This window comes from Patagioenas fasciata, chromosome 9, assembly GCF_037038585.1.
Source record: "Patagioenas fasciata isolate bPatFas1 chromosome 9, bPatFas1.hap1, whole genome shotgun sequence".
In the NCBI taxonomy this organism is placed as follows: Eukaryota; Metazoa; Chordata; class Aves; order Columbiformes; family Columbidae; genus Patagioenas; species Patagioenas fasciata.
The window spans coordinates 21,558,964-21,584,892 of record NC_092528.1 but is presented as its reverse complement, the minus strand read 5'-3'; the positions used below and the strand labels follow the sequence as shown (position 1 = coordinate 21,584,892).

Below are 25,929 nucleotides of genomic sequence, written 5' to 3'. Positions count from 1 at the left end.
CAATTCAGCTTCATATTTATATAGGTGAATATTTCTCTCATTAAACCATTGCACAGGTTTTTTTCTGCATAGGTGTTTTGTTTAGAATGAGTAAGAGGACAGATGTAGGATCTAAAAAAATAAGGGCTTTTAAGTGTCTAGAATATCTAGCAGGCTGGTAATTTTCAGGAATTATTCTTGATACGCTCCTAAGAAGAGGTGAGGTTGCTAACATTAGATGTTCTATATATAGCTAGCAGTTTGCTATCTTAGTTATTTATACCTCTTGTTTTTTGCCTGATATTTTCTCTAACAATATAATAATGAAAAATCAGCTTTGTGCTTATAAGTGAATTGAAGGTAAGATTGTACCTAGCAATTTGCTAAAGCAGAATGAACTGTTTTGCATAGCTGTCAATTTCCAAATAGACTTTTATAGTCTGCAGTGTTTTAGAAATGTCTAGCGATATTTTTTTTACAATATGTAACTGATGTGAGTACCTTTGCCTCCCCATGCAGTTACCACAGCTGTAGCTCTGTTCTGTGCACAGATAGACTGTGATGGATGGATAAAATAAGACTGCGTGAATTTTGAGTGTAGGAAATTTGAAACATCAGTGAATGATGAACTATTAGATAGCAAGATGGCTTTTTGGTTAAAGTTAATTCCTGTTTCTGTAGTAGAGTTCCCATGCGATGCATGTCTTCACTGGGAGGTGATTTTTTGCAGTGTTGCATACTTGGCACATTGTCCTTTGAAATTAAATGACATTTGAAAAAAAAAAGTGAACCAATAATTTAAAGACATAGACGGTGTTCTGGGAAAAAGTGTGCATGCTAGGAAATGGTGGAGACTGCACATTGATTTATTCCCCCTCCTCCAATCCTGCGTTGTCTACTGCATGAACTGAGAAAAAACTACAATTATATAGAGGAACTTTTTATGTTACGACACTAATGATTCTGTTACGGTGATTCACTTGTAGAAATGACAGTGAAAAAGTGAGAATTAAAATAGCCTGTTGAAACTTTGCTTTTCCTACAAATTTGCAAGTCATATGGCAAGTATTGGCCTCAAGTATAGGTGTTGCTCATAGCACTTTCTCTACGAAAAATTGCTTGTTTCATTCAGATTGCATTCAGAATTCATCTTATGTTGAGCATCTTCAAGTGTTTCAGCTAAACTAAACAAAGTGGTTTACAATTCAGTGTGTTTCTGCCTGGGGGTGAAATAAGTCCTGAGCGCTGGGGGATTTGCTGCTCTGGTATTTTAAGCCCCTCTTGAATCCAGACGTCAACATTTTATAAATATTTCTACAGTTCAGACATTTTAAAAATAACTTGAGATGACTTAATCCACTCTCAGGCTTGCTTTCTGGGAGGAAAGCTATAAAGAGTGGTCAAAATAAGCATGCACTAAAAAATTGTTGAAGTTGCAATGTCAAATAACTCTCAAGCAAGAGCTGGAAGAATTTTAAGATCTTAGTCTGAATGTGATACGGTTCCAAAGCATGTGAGTAAATGTTTCCTTTCCTCCTCTCCAAGAGGGCATTGCCATTAGTGTACAGATTAAACACTTTTGCGGGGCAGGGGACACACAAATTAGTGGTGAAGAACGGCATCCATCATTTGTGGGTTGCCTGCTTCCTTGGTTGCAGAAGTTGGAAGGTATTTGGCGAAATTGTGGGGAGTTAGAAATTATCTTGTGGCTGATCCTTCCATGCTGCTGTTGATAGTTTTATCTCCAGCTTGTGCTGTAGAGTTCCTGTCTAATTTTAAGCCAGTTGTTTTAAACCGTGCTCCTCAGAAGTGGTTGCTGGCTGCGTGCCTCATTTTGTTTAGCAAAGACAGCAGGCTGAGTTGCAGGAGTGCAGTGCAATTGTACCTGAAGCCGGGTTTTGCAAGATTGGAGTGTCGTGAACTAGGCTTAGTGGTGCTCACCTGTGTCAGGTGTCCGGTCTGCTACTCTGGTTATACAAGCAAAAGTAAAGTCTGTCTTCTAGGTAGGGTTGAATAATACACAGATAGTAAGTACTGTACCCATAGAATCCGAAATAAAAAAAAGGAGCATCTGTATGGAGATGTGAGCACCATCCATTCCATGAAATGCGTGAGGGTGTTAGTAGAATATTTTTTTTTCTTTGTTTGGTGTGAAGTGCATCTGCAGCTTAAGCTTCAGGAAGCCTGCTGCCTGTCCTGCTCTCCAGATCCTGCCTGTTCATTTTCACCCTGCCTCTCGTAACTGCCCTCATCACACCTGCGATGGCAAGGAGAGCTCATGTAAGAGCCTCCTCGAGCACAGAGCTTGCTGATCACCTGCAGTACGTGGTTGCTTTTTCAGGTGATCGGTTCTTCCTCTTCTCTTGGGCTCAGCACAACCTGAGCGGGCACATCCACAGCAGGGCAGAGGGTGGGCGCTGGGACCATAGGATGGCTGCAAATGCCCTTGAATCGCATCTTCTGTAGAAAGGGAGACTCAGCATTTGCTGGACATGGCCCTTCTTAAACCTCTCCTCCACCACCACCCAGCTTGTGTGCCTGTGCTTCACGTTCCTTGGGCAATAAAACATATTAGGGTGACAGAAGGCACATTGGCGTGTATGGTGGTGTTGGCTTGTAGCTTTTTGAGTGTGGTGAAGTCCAGCTTAAAAGTTATTTTTCCTTTAGACGCTTCCTCTCAGGTGACTCTCGGTGTTGCCTTTTAGATTAAAATTGTTCCATTCTTTTGTTTCAGGATGCAAGGAAAGCGTGTAGTGACACAACTCTTGCTCAGGTATGTTCTTGAGCCTGTGTAGAGGCTGTTACTTGATATATATATAAAAAATAAAAATCCCTACAATTTATGACTGTAACATGTTCCTGTTTAGTAGCTAGAAGAACAAAGTAGAACCGGCCTTTGGAAATGCACTGTGTATTTATACAGTTATTTAAAACAAAACACAACCACTAAAAACAAAGCAAATGAACAAAACCAGAACAAGGCAAAAAAACCCCAACCAGTCAATATAAAATTACCATCTTTTAATGGGTCTTGGTTCCAGTTTACCTTTTAAATAGAGTGTGGTTTTGTGTTTAGTATTCTTAGAAAGACTTAAATGTATGTCTACTAGCTTCATTTTAGAAAAGTATTTTGTATTTGAAGTTCTGCCATGCTTTTAAAAGTAACAATGCAGTAAATATTGGGAGGATTTTGTTGCATTGATTTCAATTAAAAACTCACAGATTTGGTAATCTGAAGTAGCCTCAGTATTACATAGTATTATTTTTAAAAACTTTCTGAAGTTTCAGTTATAGCTATTGGAAGCATGTTAGCTTATCTTCTGCAAAAGTCTGTTTTCCCTGGTGCTGTGTGGACCTACCCCTGGCCCTTACACTGGTCTCCTTTTTCATGTTGCATGCCAAGATACCTTATTTTCTATCAAAGTTCAAGTGTATTTAGTTATCTTGTATATTAAAAATAGTCCTCAGTATCTCAGGGTATTTTTTTATTTATTTTTAGATCACAACAAGCCTGGACTCAGTGGGTCGAATTCAAATGCGAACAAGGCGTACGCTTCGAGGTCACTTAGCCAAAATCTACGCTATGCACTGGGGATCTGACTCAAGGTTCGTACCAGTGAGCCTTAAACCTCCACGTTAAGGGCTAGAAATCTGGTTGTCGCTTGTCCAATTAGTACAAGGTTTTGGGAGCCCTACGGAGTGGTGTCAGTGCGCTTGCAGGAGGATCACAGCCCATGACTGTGGTGGCTTTTTGTCTAACAGTTTGCCTTTTGAAAACCAATGAGGACTGCACAGTGGTAATAGGAAAGCCGTGAGTGGAAGGAGAGGAACTTCACTTCTTCTCACCACACACATTTTGCCTTTTCCTTCTTTTAATCAAGTTCTTTGGGGAGCAAGAGGAGGGGATGTGGTGATGCATATTTTTGGAGTGATGGATATTGTATTTTCCAAGGTGTTGAATAATTATGTAACTTCTGTAAGAACAGATATGATAACTTTAAGAACGAATTTTATTTCACTGTGAAAAAAAGATCCTTTTGTACATCGGGGAAAAAGTTCCTTCACTTCTAGGAGGGAGATCTGTTATGCTGCCTCGAGAGCAACTGATGTTCAGATCTTAGTACAGCCTTGTGGTCTGTTCTCCCTCATATAGTCCAGAAAAAATCTAGACTCTGCTCTCAAAATAAGGTTTATTTTCTCCTGAATTTCTTGTTTATTTTTGTGTAGCTGTATAGTTAAAATATTAGTATACGAAAAATAAAAGCAGCTGTGGAGAGAGTTCATAAAATGTGATTTCAGTAAGTTGGTTGGTTCTGTCCGTTGTTAATCGTGAGTCCCTGTGGACACAGGGGTTCTTTGGTCAGATAATATATAGGTCTTTGAGATTTTTGCCAACAAATGTTGCTGGTTGTCTGTCCCCTCCCCCCCACAAGTCTTAGTAATGAAATTATGAAATTTCTGAATCACTTAGTACTCATGCATGACGTATGTCTATTTTGAGATTATTTTTGTTTGTTTTATATTAACATATTTTGTGTTTGTATTTAGGCTACTAGTCAGTGCTTCTCAAGATGGAAAATTAATTATTTGGGATAGTTATACAACAAATAAGGTAGAGTTATTTATAATTCATATCAACAATTCATGCATAATTTATGTGTTTGAGGGTGGTTATGTCAATTTTTACATGTTTGCAAGGCAAAACATGAAAAGCAGTCTGCTTCTAAGTCAGACATCATTTTTTAAAAATTAATTTTCTCTCCTGACTAGCTGGTTACTGGAGATACGTTGCAGGTCGTGTTTCAGCAGCAGTAGTTCTAAGTAATATGTAATGTTTTGCTCTAGTTTGCTAGTGTGGTAACCTGTAGCTTTTGCTCTCTGTCCGTATGGTGTTGCTTCTGAAACTAATTTGGCTGTAAATTGTAGAAATACACAAGCTCAGAATTCACAAACATGCTTTGCTTTTGGGGACAGAGAAAGGAGAAGGAGGGAAATTTTTTTTTTTTAAAAATGGGGGGAAAGCTGTAAAATGAGCAAAGCTGAGGTGGAGTGCGGAGCGGTGATGAGCTGCTGTAAACTGTCCAGTCTCCGTGGGTACAACCATCCCCTTTTGTATCGTGTAGTTTGGAGAGGTAGAAGAACTGGACAAAGGAACTGAAGTAGGATAAACAAGTTTAGTAAATGTTTAAGTTTAGAATAACTTTGCTATTAAGTAATGTACTGATGCTCTGTAGACCCACCTCAGAGACTGCTCATCTTTTTAATTCTAGTATGTATGTTATAAATATGAGGATGAGTTGTAATATGTTGTAAAATTAAAGTACTGAAATACAATACACAACCTACTTGGTGTGTTTAATCTGCTACAGTTAATTAATTATATGAATGACCTCAGTGAAAACTGAAAGCTGCCACGTGATGTGGCATTCACGAGTTCTGTCTTTCCGAAGATGCACGCCATTCCTTTGCGATCCTCCTGGGTGATGACTTGTGCCTATGCACCCTCTGGAAACTATGTTGCCTGTGGTGGATTGGACAACATCTGCTCCATATACAACCTGAAAACCAGAGAGGGCAACGTGAGAGTGAGCCGAGAGCTGCCAGGCCATACAGGTCAGCAAGGTTCTTGCTTCAGCTTTGGTGTTTTTATTGCACGAAATGAAACGATCGCGCTGGGAGGTGTGTTGTGAATTGTGAAACAGTTCCATTGGTTTACAGACTAGTTGTGAGGGAATTTCGATCTCGGATATTAAACTTCAGCTATTACTCCTGGGTCTAAAACTAACGCAACTGTTTTGGTTTTTAGGATACTTGTCCTGTTGTCGCTTTCTAGATGACAACCAAATTGTCACTAGCTCAGGAGACACCACTTGGTGAGTTTTTTAACTCCTTTGGCATTTTTTTTTTCCCCACTCTTTTTTTTTTTTTTCTCTTTTTGTTCGTTTGTTTTTCCTCCAATCCCTTAATTGGTGTTTAAAATTTAAATTATCAAATAATCACACGAGTTGTGTTCATGTTGTCACTTTATCTGCAGCGCTTTGTGGGACATTGAAACCGGACAGCAGACCACCACATTCACTGGGCACACTGGCGACGTGATGAGTCTCTCTCTAAGTCCAGACATGAGGACTTTTGTTTCGGGTGCCTGTGATGCCTCCTCGAAGCTTTGGGATATCCGAGATGGAATGTGCCGGCAGTCCTTCACAGGGCACGTGTCAGATATCAATGCAGTTTGTGTAAGTGATCATTTGTATTTCCACATGGGAAGAAAGGGGGATGATAAGAGCTACAGCTGCCTGAATTCAGCTCATAGTCTACTGGATTACCTCAATTTAAAATCCATTACTTTATGAGGGTAGAGGTTGTTAAATTGTGTGTAAACAGGAAGGTTGTCTAATAACTTACAATCTAGTTTATAATGGAATAATTATTATTACCGTTATGTATGATGCGTTGAAGTATTCTTGGAATAGCTTCAGCTATGTTTTTGTTCAGTAACTGAGACCTTACTTTATTTTAGAAGCAAAGAATGCAGGGGGGGAACTTTTTGCAGTGTGACAATGTGTGAAAAACTGAAAGTTGTGGATAAATGCAATATGCTGATGGGAGCAAAATAGCCAAGCATCCTCATCTTAAAAGCCTTTTGTTGAATGAAAATGTACTTGATATTTTCTGTTGAAAAGAGCTCTCATTGAAATACTCTGGAAGGCAAAGTTAAAATCAGTACTTACGTTGAATATTCATCCCTGGAATCATTTTGTAATATTTATAAACTGGATTATATTTCCTCCCGTCATAGTAACACTATGTTCTGATCTGCAAGATGCAAGCTCTGATAAAAAGGGAATGAAATCTAAATCTAAGCTGCATCTGTTTTTGATAAACATGACAAATTATTAAGGCTGAGAAAATACCAAAGGCATGACGAGTAGAAAAATGCAGTTCCTATACTTAGACCTGAATCCCGAGATGTGTCGAGATCTTTTCATTCCCATTTCAATCAATATGGCTGTTGCGAGAATGACTCTGATTTGGAGTAGATTTTTTTGGAAACTGAATTGCTTGCAATCTCGTGTCTGAGCTGAACCGCCCTTGCTGAGCAGCTCAGGCTGGAACGTTGTGTTTCTGCCTCCCGGGGACCTCCCGGCCCTCGGCCAGGGCACACACAACCGCGCGTGTTCATTTTGTAGGAGGGAGTTGCATCCGCTCTGACTCCTGTGACACCGAGTGCAGGAACTGTCTGGGGACGACTCCAGTCACTCAGGTGTTACTGGTACAAGTCAAGAAGTGTTTCGTTGCATAGCTGTGTATATGCAGTTTTTTAACATGCAGGTTTTTTAAAAAAATAAATCATTCTGCTTTTATCTGGTCATCCTGGTGAAAGAATCCTGTGATATTCATGCATTATTTTGAAGACAATATATTTTTCTGGTGTCAAACTCCTGTCTCTTAATTAAAACTTTCAGTTTTTCCCTAATGGACATGCATTTGCCACTGGATCTGATGATGCCACTTGCCGACTCTTTGACCTGCGCGCAGACCAGGAGTTAATGATGTATTCGCACGACAACATCATCTGCGGGATCACTTCTGTAGCCTTCTCCAAAAGCGGCCGCCTCTTGCTAGCAGGTTATGATGACTTCAACTGCAACGTGTGGGACACTCTGAAGGGGGAGAGAGCAGGTGAGTGCATCACTGCAACGAGCTCAAGTTTTCCTTTTTCTTGGCAGAAGGTGGATGTTCAAAATTAGTGCAAAATGCAGAGGCAGTTCATTGCCAGTGCTACTGCTGATGTTCTGGAACCTGCTTGCTTCATCTTAACACTGTTTTCTTTTGGAATGGCATCCTTATATTTTTTTTTGCATTTGGTTATGTCTTCCAGTTGTTGCCCTGCAGCACAGTTTGATCTAGATGGTGTGTGGAGTAAGTGAAATACTCCTGGTTTTGGGTATTGACCATTATTTGTGTGCTGGAAGGTACCAGCTCGTGAGGCTGAGGAACAGCCTCCAAAATTACATTACGTCTGCAGAAAATATATTTCACTTAAGTGTTTGAAATTAAGTAATACAAAATTATACATTTGCATTGACTTTTGCACCCATCAGTGGAAGTAACTCAGAATACAGTAGTGGTTTTGCTTTGGGCGAGAGGGGAAGTGGACACTTTTAGTCCTTAAATTAGCCACTTCTCTCAGGATACACAATGTGTTTATAGCATAGCTACAGCTGACTCGCTTTGTACAGTAATTCACGTGATGGGGCCTGGTTCAGTTCTGAACCTTCACTCTGCTGTTCAGGCTGAAAGTATCTCCTTTTCCTTATGGGACGTGGACAGGCTGAGTTTGACCGGACCTGGCTGCGGCACATTGGGAGAGCAGGCGAGCGCAAGGAGGGGTGGAAGGAAAGCAAAAACAAAGCGGGAAGAGGTGGGGTATGGGGCCTCTGTCCTGGGACCCTGACACAACGTATGGTGTTTTTAATCCTCAGTGTTTGTAAAACATGAGAAACTCCAGGTAGTTCCTGTATCCAGGGCATTGTCAGAAGACATCACATTTGATTTTGGAAGTACTTGATGGCTGAAATTGTGGACAGCATTGCCGAGAACAGGGACAAAACAGCAGAGAGCCTGAGTAGGGATGAGGTCTTTGGGGCAGAAAGAAAGAAAAGTAGTAAGGGCAGAGAGAAGAATGGAGGGTATTGCGTACACATAATTTTTAAAAACCTCACTGTTGAGTTTCATTGGTTTGGCTGTTGTGATGTATATAGTTCTTCAGGGTAAAGACAAAGAGGGTGACGAGATCTTGCATTACATCTTTTTTTAGCAATTTTGAAGACTTACCTGGGAAAGCAGAGTAACAGCTGAAGTTCTCGACCTCCTATACATATTGACTTTCATTGCTTCTTCTTTTCCAGGTGTCCTTGCTGGCCATGACAACCGTGTCAGCTGTCTAGGTGTTACTGATGACGGCATGGCTGTAGCTACAGGGTCTTGGGACAGTTTTCTCAGAATCTGGAATTAACTGGGAGCCAAACATGTACATTCTCCATTTGAGACCTGGAGAGATCAATGCTGCAGCCTATAGCTGTGAAATAACATTTCTACCTTGTATTTGCAGGTGAAGTTTTTCTATTCACTGATTATTACACAAAGAGGCTTTCTGTAAACTAGAAAAAAATCAAGTGAAGAAATAGGGGAGGGGGGAAGAAATCACTGACTTTTTAAAAGGGGCCAGCACACATAATCATGGTGACCGACAAACTAAGAGCCAGTCTTTTTGTTTTGGTGGTTTGGTTAGATTGTCCTTGAAGGGTTTTTGCTTGTGCTCAGTCTGCTAATCCTGTACTTTTTTTTGTACATAACAGAATATACACATTATAGCAGCCAATCATGTAACATTTGTCTGTATGTAAAGAAATATGTTTGCATTTTTTAAGGAACTACATTTATAGCTTTGCTTTTAACCTGAGATGTCACTTCTGAGTTTTGTAGTGGACAAACTAGATTGCTGTTTTAAATGTTTTTGTGAATTTACTGTAGATAAAGTGAAGCCAATGGTATGTATGTGTTTTTATAATGGAAGGAATTTGAAATTTTTGTAAAGGCCCTGGAGACTCCCAGTTGATACCCACCGCCTTATTCACTCACTCCTTGACTTGCTTGCCTGTTTTTAATCGTGGGGGTTCTTCATCTAAGCCAGTGGTTCCTGGTCCATCCATTGGCAGTCATGGCCTCCAAACACCAAGGAGTTAATGCCAGGCAGATTTGCAACAACAGCAAAAATAATTAAAAAAAAATAAAAAGGTAAAAAATAGGGTTTCAGAAGTATTAGCTTCCTTACTGCAGCTTCTTGCATCAGTTATTCCACGCGGTCCCTGGGTGCGGAAGCCAAGTGACCCGCGTTGCTGTCGATAAGTGGCCGAGTGCTTTTCCTTTGACAATTCAGCTCCAGCCACACGAGGCAGTTCTGGCCCATCACAAACTCCGGCTGATTTGCACTAACAGAATGATCTGGCGTGATGCTTGGTGTGCGGAAAGCAGTGGATTTGCAAAGCTTGCTCAGTTACCACAATCAGCTGAGGCAATTGGGATGGGAGGACTTTGCTTAGATTCTTAAAGAAGATTTCAATGTGCAGTTAATCACCTATAACCCCTCTCCGAAGGAGGGGGTTGCCAAAGCGTGCCACAACCAAAAACGCTTCTTGTCAGTTCTGTGCAGTGTGAATTATGAAAAGGAATTGTGTAACTTAAAACGAACCAAATAACCTTACTTTTACCTGTGGAACTCTTTAAAACTTTGTACTATAAACTTAGTGACTTGCCTGTTCTCCTGTGGTCACAGAGGTCTGGACCATGGTGGCTTATTAGATGCTAATTGTTCTGCAGCTCTGCTGCTGTAAATAAGCCATTTCCTCTCCTGGTCTTGATTTTATTCTGAATTTTGATGTCAGTTGCTTATAAAATGTGAGTTCTGATTAAGTACATTTGAATGTAGATAAAGAAAAACCAAGTGACTGATGCCCATTCGAAACTACCCGGGAAGGGGGCTGAACTTTTTGGTGCCTGGCAGCGCTTGCAATGGATGTTCTCTTGGGAATCTAAACGTCTGTGGCGGTTTTGGAAAGGGAAATTAAGTCTATTGGCTTCTCTTAAGTGATTTATTTTAAAGATCTGTGAATTCTAAATCATCAGGTTGGAAGATAACGTTAGTCTGCCTTCATCTGAAGTTATGGGGAGTCTGGGTATCTCGGGGTCAAGTAGTAAATGTAAGTGCCCAGTATCGTGTCATATATCAAACCAGATTTGTGGCTGAGATGACTATTCGTCAAATTTATGACATTTGTAATCCTAAATTTCAGTACTTCCAGACTGTGCCTGTAAACTTGCCATGTCTATAATGGTGAAGGTGCCAATAAATGTACCAGTCAATCACAGTAAATTCACTTTTTAAAAAAGAAAAAGGCGCATCTTGTGCTGGAGAAGTGCACGTGTACTGACAGCAGACTGTGGTGCAGGACCAAAATTACACTGTATTGTATGGGAGAGGAATTCCTCAGCGTTTTGCATTGTGATCTGTCTGCATTAACAGAACTATTATGGAATTCTTGTTACTCCCTCGAGTGAGCAGCTCTTTGGGATCTTGCAGACTTGGTTTATTTTTCAGTGCTACACTTGATTATTCTTCTTAACTCACAGCTGCCTTGAGTGAATCATTCTGGAAATTTGTTACTATGGAATTTTAAGAAAATATTCTTTTTCTAAAAATCTTTTTTCCATAGAAGTGTGTTTTGAACCAGTTTCCTAGTCAACACCGTTGCAAAGACGGGTGCCATTTTTACATTCTGGTATTAAAACTAGTTTCTACTTGCAAAACTCCAAAAAACAATTTTACAAATGTATATAACTTTTCTTAAAAGTTCAGGTAGATGGTAAATGTGGTAATGGCTCTCATACAGGTATTACTGCAAATAATTTCACTATTATTGCTTGATGGACAATTGTCTGTTGGATTCAGCTGCTTTTAAAAGAAATAATAAGGAATGTAAACTACTTGCTGATGAGGTTTCCAAAAGCATCGTACAAATATGTGCTGGGTTTTGCTGGGGGTAACCAGTGTCTGTAGCTGCAGGTCCTGAGGCGGCTCCTCGGGTGTCCGTGCACAAGGGAACCTGGAAGAAGCCCGAGCACCACCGGGAAAACAGGACCTGATGCTGCTTGGGAACTTGCAGACAGCTTGTGGTGGATCCTGTCAAGGTGACATTTGCTGGCTTAATTGCTGTCCTGGATATAGTTCAGAGTTGTTTTGTTTTGTTTTGTAACACACTATTATTATATGAGGCCGAATAATGAACTTGCACAGGCTGCGGCATTTCCTTTTTTAAATGGCTATAAGTGACCTTTCACTATTGATGCCCTTACTAAAATGGTTGCGATTTTAATGGTAAAAGCTCAAACTCCTCCTAATATGAGGAAGGTAATAAAAGGACCCTTCACAGGTTTTACTTAAAAGGTTTTATGCCCAGAAAACAGTATGTGCCTGTAGTTCAGTGTAGGCCCCCGTGTGCAGCTGTCTGATTTCTGACTGTGCCATGACAGCACCTGCGCTTATACAGCAGATTCTGCAGCACTCGTGGGTGCAGCTTAACCTGTCTTGAAAAGTTTCTTGCCAAACTGCATCATTATCTGAATGTCAGATAACTTGTGTAATTACAGAAAAAGGGTAACTAAGAACACCGTGCCAAAAGGGTGCCAAGGTAACTCTTTGCTAGCCTCTCTTCTAAAAACCTTATGGGTTATGGCTTGGAAAGTGGAACTATGTGCTGTAACAGGATTGATTTTATTCAGGTGCAGTTTTCTTTTTGTCAGTATTTGTCAGCATGTTCTAATGTTGATCTAACTTAGCGGTAGAGAATACTGACCAGGCAAGTGCCCAGCTTGGAACAATCCTGTGTACACCCGGACATCCATTTATTGGTAGAGATATTGGTTGAGATTCTGGAAACCACAAAAAGCTTTTCCATGGCATCTCACTGATGTGTACTCGGTAACTTCAGTCACGTGGGCCTGTTTCCATCTGTCTCCAGACCTTTTTTCTTCCGAACATCGCTGCCCTCTGCCTTGCTAAATTGCAGATACATTGTGGTATCTGGCAGACCTGACCATTCAAGGTGTTGATCACAATACATACAATTTGAAGTGGAACATGGATTAAATAGGCTTTTCCCCGCCTAAGGAGAGGGCCTGACCTTGACTTGGCAAAGCTGAATTGATGTAAGAGCTGGTCCTAGTGTGCTTACTGTAATGCATGGGTTGGAAATAGTTTATTTCAGTTAGTGTAACCGCTTGTCCCACAATGAAGTTCACATTACTTTAAGGTGGAATGAAAACATTGTGCAAACATTCCAAGAGTGCTTAGTTGTTCCTCCTCGAGGACACTGTCACCTCCACTAGGTTTAGTGCTGTGCTTTGAGATGTTGGTGAGAGTATTGGCTAATTCAACTAGTTGGTATAAATGGTTGTGTAGCAGAATGACTGATTTTTGAGATAGCATTTCCTGTACAAGTAATTAAGCATGGGTTGATGGTGCACTTTGTATAATCTGGCGTGCATGCTGGGAAACGACTTCCTACACTTCAGAGGCACCACAAGCCTTTTTATCCAATTGCTGGTTATGTAAAATACATGCAGAATGTTAATGCAGTGTTGTTATGGTAAATGTGTGAACAGTGTTACTAATTGATATAACTGATAACAGATTACATGTGCCTGACATTCTTATACCACACAGTATCTTTAGGTTTTAACTAATATGGACTTCGGTGGAATAGTCTTAGATATTTCAAGCCTTTGTTTTACTTACACAATGGTGCTCTATTTGTGTTTTTCTCCTTTTTTTTAAAAAATGAAAGCATCTGAACACTTGTAGTACATATGACATCCAAAGGAGTCCAAAACAAAATGCTTCTAAACATGCTTGATGTTAATTTGCCTTCAGTTTCCAGCATTTCTCATCAGCTAGGTTTGTTTTTTGGGTTTTTTTTTTTACTTGTTGCTGACTACTTTGGAAAACTTCGGTAATGTTACCAATTATGAAGTGATTCTGCACTGCCTTTGGATTGTGTATGTATTCAGAAACAGTCTTAAAGCTTTTATTTAAGCTATTAAAAAAACCAGGGACTCGTGCCATTTGTTCTTTAACAGTGCTGTTGTAAAAAGACTTCCCTGTGAAAAAAAAAAATATCACTTGCTATGAACTCTGTTTATAGCTTTTTTTTTCCACGATGGATCTTTTCCTTTGTATTTGTACAGTGGCTCAGTGAAAGATGTTGCCATGAGTTGATATTGTAACCAATAAACAAGTGCTTTTAACCAGACTCTGTCACTCGAGTGTTTTATTACAGCTGTAATGACGAGTGGCCCCCTGCCCCAGGGATCGGGATTGTGTGTGTCCCCGAATGGTGACAGCCCAGCCCTGCCCACAACAGTGAATTCTGGCTTCTGTCTTCTCCGAAACCAACACATTTAATCGATCACCAACCGCTCTATGGAGCGCACAGCTGTCGGCTGCAGGAATCAGCTTTTCCAATGCAACCTCAGCAGTTCTGTCCTGTACTGTGACCTGTAAGAGCTCTGCTGAGATTGTCACCTTCGATACAACTGCCAAATGACTTACTGGAGCAAAGGAGTAGTATTTTTTTTTAATAAACAACTGTAGAACACATGCATTTAAAGTTTTATCGTGATACAATGTCCATAAAAATGCTCCAGAAAAAGAGCATTAATACACATCTGTCATCTCACATACAAGACGGGTGGGCTGATACTCATTTTTGTATTTCACAGTTGCCTTCAGAAGACCTCGTGACCCCTCATGCATCTGCTAAGCAAAGTTCCAAGAGAGCCGCAGGTGTGCTAGCACAGTCAGACACAAACACCCAACCACACCGTGGTGAAACAGCGCTCTTTGTCTTCAACTCATTAACTGCCTCCAGCATTACATTTTGACATCTATTTCCTTTAAAGATAGCCCTTGTTTACTGGAAAATAGCAAATCCCCACATCTTAGTTTTAAAGTTGAGTATTTCATTTAGTCATGTTAACACTTCCATAAAAATATAGAAATATCCTGAGAAGGCTCTCTCTTTTAAAATAAGTTATATTTTAAAAGTCTAGTTAGAAAAAAGTAGGTGTTGAATGACTGCAGACAGCAACAGCAAAAACTTAACGTATTTTTCTTAAAAAGAGGCTTTTGCGTTGCTGGAGGTGAGTGAAGGTGAACTCCAAGCACCTGCCTCGGGTCTCAGCTAGAACAGACCTGGCCGACAGCAGAACCGAGGGACCACTCAGGGTCACCTGTCAAACCCCCCAGGCTCTCCCCGGTCCAGCCTGGCCCTTGCATCCCCGACCTGCAAAACTGGCGTCGGACCCTCTGCCCAGCAAACCCCCATGGGGCTGCTCGCCCCAACAGTGCTCTCATGGGCAAATGACCATTTCACCACTTCACCAGCTGTGAGAAGCCTGACAAGCTTGTTGAAATAGGTTTATTTGTACACAATCGGTGCCATCTTGGCTAAATGTGGCAACCGGGGGAAAACCAGAGCCTACAGCATTTCTCCAGTGAGGGCTCTGCTGTTTGCCATCCTCTTTCACTTCCATTTGAGGAACTGCTGCCCAAAACAATTTCACTTGCTTTCAAAACAGTCAAGAGTCCTTTCCCCTTGCTAGAGTTTGTACTTCCCTTCATTACTCAAAAACACGCACACAAAGCAGCAGCGTCCTCCATCCCTGGCTAATTCCAAAGCAACCGAAAGCAGCAGACAGTAGTAACTGGGCTAAGCTCGCTCTCCCTGCATGAGCTCCTGGATGCCAGGAAGCGAGACTTGCCCCTGCTGAACACCACTGAAAACCAGTACGGATTTGGGTTTTTATTGTCAAGTGCCCAAAAAAATTTAGTGTTGTTTAAAGATAATTTTTAACTCAAAATCTGCAAAACAAATGTAACACAGTACCACAGCTCTTAGTTCACCATCCCAGTCCAAACCGAGTTTTACAATAATTAAAAAGTGTAATCAAAGTAACATTTAGCATATAAATCATTTCATGTGACTCCACAGAGAAGTGTCATTTGTAAAATTTCTACTTTGTCCTACAAAGGATCACTGGGAAAGTTAACAATGATAGTTTATTTACCCTTTTGAAGAAAATGTTTTGTAAAGCGATCTAGTTCATTCTCAAGGTGAATGGCTTTATTTCTGTAAAACAAACAAAAGCAACAGATTTACTTCAATGCAGTAACATCACAGGTAGAATCAACACCCCTGTTTAATTTCTATTCCTCTATTCCTGAAACCAACAGCACTAAGAAAACCTGAACCGTGGATGTTGGGAGCGCAGGAGCTGAGCGGGCAGCAGAAGGCTCCAGCCGCTTCCCAAATCTCTGCCAGGTCCGCCCGGGATCTCCCTGGTTCTGGCCTTTTGGTGTTTAACCTGGGAGAGGTTCTGCACTCGCAGGACATCCTGTGCTGTGGGGACAGACGTCCGACGGCGGTCGGGGACGCCCGAGGCCAAGATGCAACCCACAGCCAGGGGAAAGCACACGAAACCAGGGCCGAGGCTGCTGCTAAGTCCCTAAACCACCAATTGCTGGAAGTTTCTCATCAGTAGAGACCAGCTACTGGAACCAAGAGCAAAACAATATTGCAGTGAAGGACTGAGCAGTGTACAGCTGCTCTCGTGTTCTCCTATGGGGAGGGTTCTTTGGGAAGGTGCCACCCTCATTTACCTGCACAAGATTATTATTCTTGAGAACGCCATCTCTCCCATACCATAAAGAGAGACGAAGGTAAAGACAATCTCAAAAAAAGAGTATTTTTGGAGCTTTGCTGATTCACCTAGGTCAAAGCATGCATTCCTTTAACTTAACCAGAGCTGTCCAGTTACAAGTAAAGAAAATGTATTGCAGCACACCCGTCTGCCCCCGTGCCCGCCCCATTTCCACTGGAAAGCAACAGCGAGTGCCAGCGTCCCTGAATTTGTTCATGGCCAGTCCCCCTCAACTCACCTCAGCTGCCTGGAGTTGCTCTGTATGTTCTCCAGCTGATCTATTTCTTTGGAAAGCCTAGCAATTTCGTTTTCCAGGTTTTTCTGGGTAATATCCACCTGCTGACAGAGCCGAGCAAAGGTAGTGGCCATTTCCCTAAAGGGAAAACAAGTTTGTAATCACGATTTACAAAAGTCTGTGCTACAAAAAAAAGTAAATTAAATCAAGAAGATAGAATAAATACATCACATAGCAGTGCAGTATACAGTAGAACATAGCAATCAAACTCTCCAGCTGCTAAGGGACTACAAAACAGCAGAAAGCAGGAGAATTATGTATTTCTTTAAATCAAAAAAAGAAACCTTAAGCATACAAAACGCACCTCAGTCTATGCCAACATCACATCTGGCAATTTTTCATTGAGCATCACCAGGGACAAGTCTGAGATGGGGACTCTGGCACCAACACATGCTGGAGCAGCAGAGGGCCCCGCTCAGTGGGAACAGGAGCCCTTTGCAGGGTGGGAGCGCCCTGGACTTGCTCCCAACCTGAGCTCCAAGTCTCTTTCTTACACAAAGGACAAAAGCACCCAGTTACCACCCCGGGCCGGCAACCAGGCTCTCCCACAGGAGAGGAGACACCTCCTCTCCTCCCTACTTCACCTCCCTGGAGCATTGGCTTGAGTCCAGCTCTTCCATGTCCTCACAGAGACACACGGCTGCTGGACACGGGGATGATTTTCTTTCCTCTGCTGGAGCTGAACTTTGTATTAGTAAAGAATCCCCTGGGCTACGCTGGAGAGGTTGGTCTGCACCCTGGTGGTTAGAGGTCTCATTTAGCAGGCCTAATGGTCTGAAATAATAATTTCATCAAAACAACTGTTTCAGCGGGACAGGCTGAGGGACACAAATCACCCAGACATTATGTTGCAGAGACAGGTGAAAAAGTATTTGGGAAAGCAAATGCCAGAAATGGAACAGTTCATAAAGTTCCCAGAACTGACCCGAACCAACCCCTGAGGCACAACAGACGCTCACAATTAGACGGACTCGGTGCTGGTCCAATGCTCATCTAAAAGCAGAACTCTGTCTCTACTAGAACCGAGCTGGCTCCCACATCCTCAGAGCAAGGCACTGGACAAGGCCTACATCTGACAATTAACTCTCACACATACACGGGGATGTCTGTATGGATCTTTTTAGGAAGTTATTTCAAATTCTTGTAAAAGTCCCTCATAATAAACGCCACGGGACACCACAGCTGCCTTCCCACACCAGGTACAGCCAGTCCCCAGGCCCAGGACACCACTGGGAAACACCGGTGTGATACTTACTGTTGCACCTGATGGCTGCAATTAGCGCTGGTCAGATTGACAATCATCTGCAGCTTTTCAGTAGCATAGTTGACAAACTGCTGTTTGAAGGCTCTCTCTTTTGCTTTAGTGGTCCAAGTCAGTCTCTCATACAGATACAACAACCCGTACATACTCAAGGAAAGAGAGATGAGCTTCCAGCCTATTGTTCTCCAAATCTGAAAAAGAAGATTCTTCATTAGCTTAAGTAAGTTGCCCACAGAATAAAATCTAATTCCACCCATGATTTTAATCATCGTCATAGCCCTTTCACCAGATTAGTTTAAGAAAATGTATTACTTCCATACTATTTAGCAGAGAAATACAGCTGTAATCAAATGAGCTGGTGCCCCTGTAGCACGGAAAATCCGCAGGGTACAGAAGCCTCACTGCTTTTTAGTGAAGGAGGAAGCAAAGCTCCCACTAAATCCAAACCAAATGAGGCACCATCAAATCATCCTCTAATTCAGAAACTGAACACAGACATATGGCATAGAGAATATGTCCAACTATTCTCGGAGTAATTAGACTAATTTTCTCTCTACAAACTGATTGCGGGTATCCAATGTACTACACATGCTCTTCTGGCCTGGTGTTACCAAGTCCATCACACACTTCATGTTGCACCCCAACAGGAAACACCAGCTTAGTCTTTGCCATCACTTCTAGTAGAGGGAATGTTGCTAATGCTACTTGCCACTCCGCCAACAACGATGATGCTCATAGAGGTCCGCGACGTCAGCGAAGCTAAACTCATTACCAAAGGAACCATGAACTCATCGTGCGACACGCTCTCTGGTGTTGTGGCAGGAAGGCTGGCGGCAGACGGGGTGGTAGCTAAAGGACGAGGGATCTACGAGAGTGGAATACGGAAGCCTAAGTAAAAAACATTAAGGAACTACACAGCAGACTGGTCTTATTTTCTTTTCATATATTCAGGGTCTGATTTACTTTAAGGAAACTCTTTGGCACAGAAACCTCAACAACGCTCCTGATAAGCAGCGGAAGTTGTGAGAGTTCTCTGCCCAACAGGGGACTGGGTTAGAATAAGGGTTCTGCATAGGACTGGCTCTGTTGTAAGGATCCAAAAGTTACCAATTAAAAAGTTACCCAAAGGCTTCAATCCAAAAGAAAACAAAAGTCATGTAACAGCTACACAAATTTTAGGAAAGGCTTTTTGTTCCATTCTAACCCTGAATATAATCCAATAAAGACAACTCTCACTAAAAACATTTCACACAAAGGAACTGGGGGAAAGGAGCAGCAAGCATGTAAATACTAGAGGCAAATCCTGTAAAAGTCAATATATTCTCATCAAGGTAAAACAAGGCACTTCAAATGTCAGCCCAGTCTCTGAAGCACTCACTTGTAAGTTTGGATCTGCCAGTCCCAACAGCACTCTCTGAGCTTGTTTAGGACCCAAGAAGCGGTTGACAAGCGAAGACCATCCCAAGGAAAAGTGGAACATGATATCCTCTTGAAAATCCGCACACAGACTATGACAGTTTAGATCGTAGCTGAGGTCAAACCTCCTGCATGGAATTAGCAAGTGGAGCTGATTCTGAACACCAGAAGGCAACAACGGTTTCAGATTTTCTAGAAATGAAACACATTAGTGAAAATGAGTTAACATTAAATGCTTTACAGCATATTCACAAGTAGCATCCTTGCACTGCTGAGCAGCTTTGTGAACCAGAAGATCTAAACTGACCAATTAGCTTATTTACGTATTTATTTGTAAAACTGGTCGGCATTTCAGAAGTATCGATCCTAAAAGAGCAGGCAATTTATTGCTCTGATAAAATAATCATGCAAAATCAACTGATAAAGCACTGCTTCGAAAATTGATCAAATTAACTGAAAGGCCTCTATCAATGGTGAAAAGATAATTATGGGCTAAGAAAAAGTTGGTTTATCCAGCAGTTCTGTGGTACCATACAGAAAAGGCAACGTTATTGTGTAAGACAACAGAAGGATTTGCGATCTTGCTCTGAATCCTTTATTACCAGAAACAGATCACAAGAGAGAGATGGATAGCAATTAAGTTACTACTTATTAAAAAAGTGCAGAAATACTTTGTGAAACTATCCTCTTTTCTGCTCAGAATCTGGAGGGACGTAGGGAGAGGATTATACTTCAGAAATATTATCTCACAATGTATTTCGTATATCTGTTGTGGAAGCCAAAGGTTTAAATGGGTTTACAAATGGATTAGACGAGTTCCCAGAGGACAGGTCCATTACTACCTGCTTAAGCCATTAATTCAGACACAGTATCTTGGCTCAGGGGTCCCTGAACTGGGGATGGATCTCTGTATTTACCCTGCTTCGTTATTCTCCCCATGCATTTGTTACTGGTCAGTATCAGAGACGGGCTACTGAGCTGAACACACACTCCGTCTTGATCTAGGATGGCTTTTCCTTTATCATTTTGCAGTGTTAACATTAAATCACCATCAGAAAGAAAATTCTTTCAAAAGCAAGTTTTCTTCAATTGTCTTCCTTTAAACAAAGAGTCTGCGCATTCCTCCTCTCCCACCTTACCGATCATCTCTTGCTGGGACTGATGCATCGCCTGGTTGACTTCACTGGAGCAACGATCAGCCAGGTTCTTTCCCAAACCGTTTTCTATATGTTTGTTCAGTTCCTGAAGTTTTATAAAGAATATATGCTCATCAATTTATATTTAGCTAATCAACTGCATATACAGCGCAGAGCTATGTTAAACACTAAGCACTGGTATTTACAGTGGGAAGAAAAGCGCGTTACCATGGAACTACCATGCTCTTAAATTGCATACTGTGACTGAAAACCTAACTGAAGTGACACAGGAGAGATCCCTCCAGGACTGAAATCACTAAAAGGGATAAGGAGAAGTCTGTATTTTCAATAAACTGTGACCCTATTGAGTGTACCACTACCATCGTGCCCTGCAAAGCCTTTGCTGTTGTCATTTGGTAGGAGCCCATCTCACTGCTCTGCACAAAGACAAACTGAGCCCACAGGGAGGTTTGTTCTGGGCACTTTGCAGAGCAGGGGCAGCACCGACCACCCCGAAAACTCAGCACTGCTGGGCACGCAACGCAGCTCCAACCAGTGCAAGTTACAGCAGCTCACTCAGCAACAGGAACATCTGAGCGTGACAGGACAAAGATGAACCTTATAGGTCTATGTTCCTTTAAAATACTAAGTCTGAGGAGGAATTTCTAGAAATTTAATAAAAACTGCCTTTTTTTCTTTAATTTTTTTAAAGGTGTTAGGTATTTGCAAGCTCATTCTATTTTTGGATCTATTTCATTTTAGGAGTAGTGAAAATTGTTTATGTAAGGTCTTTATTCACTGGAAGTGAAGACTACAAAGCAGGATGTCAGCAAATTAAAGTTCTGGTAAACACTCTAGTGAAAAGACACTTAAAACCAAAAGTAATTTCGTTTCAAAAACTAAGTGGAAAATATTTTCAGCCTTTTCCAGCTTTAGATCAACAGAGATATGAGCATGTCAGAAAGCAAAAACCCTGCAATGCTTTAACAAAGTGTCACATCAAATGTTATGCAAATTATGAAAATACAGAAGTAGAAATGAAGGGAAAGACAAAGAGCCTGGTTTCAAACGATGCCAGAGAACTTACTGTCTTATAGAGCTTCAATACTTGAGGAGAAGGGTGAAAATCTGAATAAAATTCATCAACTAAAACAGAAAGTCGGCAAATCTCATCAGTCATGGCAGAGGAGACCTGGAAGAACACGGTAAATACATAAAACATTTCTCCTGCCTTTTCCAGTCAGAGTGAAAACAGATCACTGCATTAACTGTTACAATAACTGATTCAATGACCTGACAGTCAGGAAGGATTGCTGTTTTGAGGTGGTTTTTTTGGTTGGGTTGGTTTGTTTAAATATTGGAAAAGGGATGTACTAGACATTTCAAACATACTTCATAAGGTGGGTGGGCACCTAAATGAGCCAACTCACAGAACCAGTCAAGAGTGGAACCTGGAAGATTTTTCACACTGCCATTACTTACTTTACTTTCTACTTCCTCAGTAACACGTTTGATTTTTTCCTTGGTATCTTCTGTCAAAACATTGAGTTGATTTCGAACAAAGTCCAATCTGTCCTTCTGATCTTCTCGCTCTTCCATGGAATGGACCCTAGCACAGCAGAAAGGAATCACCATCATCAGCAGGAATTCTTCCCGGGACAGAACAAGCCCCGTGACCAGGGAGGGACCACCTGGCTGAGGGCTCACTGAGCAGCCAAAAAGAATCCAAAGTGACATTGGCTGAAGGAAGCAGAAGCACCGCTTCAGAGTGACTGCAACAGAGATATTCCATTTACAGGTGCATTTAAAGGCTGCACTGAGCGAATATAACCCGAATTCCTTAGTTTTGATGTATTTAGGAAAACAGCATTTGGAGGTGGAATTGTTACCATAATTACAATGGAAAAAAATGGGAACAGTCTATCCTGATTTCAAAATTTAATAAAGGATAAATCTGATCAGACTGTCCTACTGCTGCTCACCAGCACCACTCAACTATTCCCTAACAGCAACAGGGTCTGACAACCTGGCAAAGCAAAGAAGGGGCAGCAGAAACTACCCCTGGCACAAACAACTCTCTTCAGAAGTCCCTGATCTATCATTTAAATAAAAACTGCTTAAATTCTAGAGAAGTTACATATAGAAGGGCCAGCAGAAACATCAAACGGCAACTCATATTAAGAGGGACCACTACACAGGATTTGGCAGGTCGGCTGACAGAAAAAAGTAGAAAATCAGAATATTTTCAAACATTTCACAGCCTGTTTTCATAGGATCTGACAGCGTGAGACAAGTTACTATCTAAACACGCATTCAGGAAGTGTGTTTGACAGGCACAGTGGAGTCTGATGAAACATAAAGACGCACTTGTAACAGAAGAAGATGGACAGAAAGGATTAAAGGCAACAGCAAGTTCATCGTGTATGAGAGACAAGAGGTAGCAACAAAAGTGAGGGGAAAAATAACATACAAATGCAAACCTCAAAGAACATATGAAACTATCAGCCAGAGCTGCTATGATTAGCACTAAAAGGACTACAAGAGCAAAGAGAAAATAAAGATATTTAAGGATACAATTTGGAAAAGGCAAGAGGCCAAGCCTCTGTTAGTAGGGGCTCTTCTCACCCCTTACAATAAGTATTCTAACCCATTGCAAATTGAAGTTCATCCTCTTATTTATTTTTTCAGTTAAGGAAAAAAACCCACTTATGTAAGGCAGGCCCAAACACTTCTGGAATGTTGGATACAGCCAGAAAAACTTAACATTTCAAACAGTTTTGGAAAAAATTTTGAAAACCCAGAAACTGCCTTAGGAACTGTAAACCAGTAATGAAGAGTAACAAAATCAACCAAGATCCCCATGCAGAAGTCAGAGACCAAGGACAAGACTGAGTGGTGCAAGTGAGAAGCAGTAAGACTGACACACCAGAAAAATTCCCTATCAAGCAAGAAAAGTGAATTTTAAAGTCCATAATGGCCCAAGATATCACCAGCATAGAAACGGCTCCTCAGAGGATCTGGATGAACCGAGGCCAACCAGCTTTCCAAGCAACCTACCTTTTCTCCGCTGCTGCTACGTTTATGGTGTCCATAATGTTTTTCACAGTATCTATTATCTGTTTAGCTCTGATAGTGTGCTGTTCAAACTTGGTTTTCACGGCTGACTGCGAGATACACTCCTGCGAGGGGCCCAAGCCACAACACATTACTGCAATTCCATGCCAACAGAGTCAGGAATTTCACTCTCAGAAAGCACATGCTGCTAATTTTACCATGAACTTAAACCAACAGGAAATAAAAAGGGAGAAAGCATACAGAAATTAAAAGACAACAGAACTGAAATCTCAAAATGAGTCTACAGCAGCAAATCTGTACCTTCCTGTTGATTCACAGTAACGTGCATAGGTTTTAATTATTTTAAAATAAATTAATAAAGAAAAAAAGAAAACTCAGATGAATACATAAGATAAATCTAGCTCCTCAGAATATTTTCCAAACTATATCTTCAAAATTATAAATGTCTAACATGACTGCCGGCAATATTGCCTAGCTTGAGTTTTCTTTCTTGCAATAAATATTCTTAGTTTCAAGAAGCAGTTCTATCAATAAAATCTGACATGCTCATGTCGACACTGAGCCTTCAGGAACAAAATATATAATTAGGAATAAGAAATAAAGATTCTCTCACAGGATAAAAAAAAAATGTTGTTAAGTAGTCCTTAACATATTAGCTTAGTTGCAGATTACAGGTGTTAAATGAGTAGAGAATGCTCTAAAGATAAAATTTCTATTCAATCTTCAATCTTGAATATTACACAGCAATTCAGAAGCTACAGGACACTGACTGAAAAGATACCTAAGTGTTCAATGTGGGCAAAAGCAAATCAACTGTGATAAGCCATAAATTAAGCCTTTGACCCTTTTTCAAGTGAGAGCTTTGTAGCCAATTAAATGTTGCTGGAGCTCAACATGCGCTAAGTCACCACAAAGTGTCACCACAAAGTAGCAACATCTTCTGTGTTTGAGGGGAAGAAAACAAGCAGCGAGTTTCCTTTTACCAAAACTGTGAGGTTTGTAAACTGTCTTGCACCTCTGGATGCACCTTTCACAGCACAAACAAGCTGAGGTTGCTTTTAGAAGACTTCCCTATGACCTGAGCATATGCTGTAATAACACATTTCAGCTATCTAAAAACAATAGATCAAACCAAAATAAACAGAATGAATAAAATAGTCCCTGTTCCTCGATGAAGCAGATCTAGAAATCAGCAATGAAAGGCCAGAGTTTCATTAATATCAGCACATTGTGAGAGCTAGACTAGACACAGAAGAAAGAGTCTTCCCAGCATTAGTGTGCAGTAGATAAAAGGATGACAGTCACAACACAATCAGAAAATCCGAGTTAGAGCACTAGGAAAAACACAAAGGTTAGTTAAATGACTGGGAAAGGGGGACAGCAGCAGCTTTGCTGTTAGTCTGTAAATAAGTATTTGTCAAAACAAAGAGAAAAGGCACGTTTCAACAGCATAACCAAAACCAGTTACCTTCCAGGCCACTTCCAGTACAGCGAGCCAGTCAGTAAGTGCACAGCTCGCTGCCTGCCCGCGCCGGCAGGGAAGGGCTCGGCAGTACCGCACTAATTCAGGCTGTGTTATTCACTCCAACTTAGAGCCGAACGACTGTTCGCCCTCGCTCCCTCCTCCCCACACCACTGCTGTTGCCAGTTTTCTGAAGAAACTTGGGAAACGTGACAGCAGGCACAGTGGGGTCTGGTTTTACGCAGAACATCCGCTAAGGACGACTGCACACAGGGCACTGTGCATGCGCTTTGCTGTTTCCAGAAGGCATTTCTATGTATCTCATTGTAAGATTTCGCAAAAAAGATACACATACCATTTTCTTTTATTCCACAACATAAAAATTCAGAATTGATCCATTAATCCAGCTCTTTCAGGCTGCATATCTTATTTTCTATTTTGTAATACAGCTGATACACATAGTAACAGCACTTTTTAAAAACACTACACGAATCTCTCAAACCTGAATTTCATCATTGCTTACAAGTGTTTCTAGCAACACCTAAACCAGTTTTTTTTTAGTAACTTTAACTACCCTGTGTTTTGCGGAAGAACATGCTATATCGTTTTTTGGAATGTCTTTCGCCCTCACGCAAATGTCTACAGGAATGTAGTTACAAGCCTTTTAAAAATGTTCCATCTCCTTCCTATATCACAACAAACTAGCACTGAGGGGTTGTTTCTATACTATTTTTTTATTCTTGCTATACCGAGCTCCTTTCAGTCCTAGGATGAACAGGATGCCCCAACAGGGAACTGATACTAAAATTAGGAATGTGGAAGTACTGGAGAAGTAACGGTTCCTTCCCTGAGCCCTCGTGGAAAAGAAGAAGCCGTCCAACTTTAGTGAAGAGAAAAGCAGGGTGAGAGAATCCAGGAGGAGCAAAACCAGCAGATACATCCAGTGGGAACATGGATTGAGTGGATGGGTTTATAAATGAGGTGA

At 41.2% G+C, this 25,929-nt stretch overlaps 2 protein-coding genes across 6 annotated transcripts in view; one reads left to right on the top strand and one right to left on the bottom strand.

The window, feature by feature from the left end:
• Nucleotides 1-13,850, top strand: part of GNB4 (G protein subunit beta 4) — a 72,963-nt gene extending 59,113 nt beyond the window's left edge. For all 3 annotated transcript variants that reach the window (XM_065845123.2, XM_065845120.2, XM_065845122.2), the window contains 8 exons: nucleotides 2,714-2,752; nucleotides 3,479-3,585; nucleotides 4,528-4,591; nucleotides 5,430-5,592; nucleotides 5,786-5,852; nucleotides 6,014-6,215; nucleotides 7,446-7,662; nucleotides 8,892-13,850. In XM_065845123.2, the coding sequence (XP_065701195.1) occupies nucleotides 2,714-2,752; nucleotides 3,479-3,585; nucleotides 4,528-4,591; nucleotides 5,430-5,592; nucleotides 5,786-5,852; nucleotides 6,014-6,215; nucleotides 7,446-7,662; nucleotides 8,892-8,998 (966 nt within the window). In that variant the 3' untranslated portion in view covers nucleotides 8,999-13,850. The remainder of the gene's footprint in view (nucleotides 1-2,713; nucleotides 2,753-3,478; nucleotides 3,586-4,527; nucleotides 4,592-5,429; nucleotides 5,593-5,785; nucleotides 5,853-6,013; nucleotides 6,216-7,445; nucleotides 7,663-8,891) is intronic.
• A 305-nt stretch (nucleotides 13,851-14,155) lies between these two features.
• The window catches only part of MFN1 (mitofusin 1), a 31,602-nt gene continuing 19,828 nt past the window's right edge, over nucleotides 14,156-25,929 (bottom strand). For 2 of the 3 annotated variants that reach the window (XM_065845114.2, XM_065845115.2), the window contains exons 10-18: nucleotides 23,465-23,586; nucleotides 21,890-22,016; nucleotides 21,495-21,599; nucleotides 20,411-20,513; nucleotides 19,234-19,463; nucleotides 18,565-18,720; nucleotides 17,850-18,046; nucleotides 16,538-16,672; nucleotides 14,156-15,728 (exon numbers count right to left, since the gene is read on the bottom strand). In XM_065845114.2, coding sequence (XP_065701186.1) covers nucleotides 15,659-15,728; nucleotides 16,538-16,672; nucleotides 17,850-18,046; nucleotides 18,565-18,720; nucleotides 19,234-19,463; nucleotides 20,411-20,513; nucleotides 21,495-21,599; nucleotides 21,890-22,016; nucleotides 23,465-23,586 — 1,245 coding nt within the window. In that variant the 3' untranslated portion in view covers nucleotides 14,156-15,658. Of the gene's footprint in view, nucleotides 15,729-16,537; nucleotides 16,673-16,733; nucleotides 17,369-17,849; nucleotides 18,047-18,564; nucleotides 18,721-19,233; nucleotides 19,464-20,410; nucleotides 20,514-21,494; nucleotides 21,600-21,889; nucleotides 22,017-23,464; nucleotides 23,587-25,929 lie in introns of those variants that run through there. The other variant, XM_071812591.1, reaches the window with a different exon arrangement.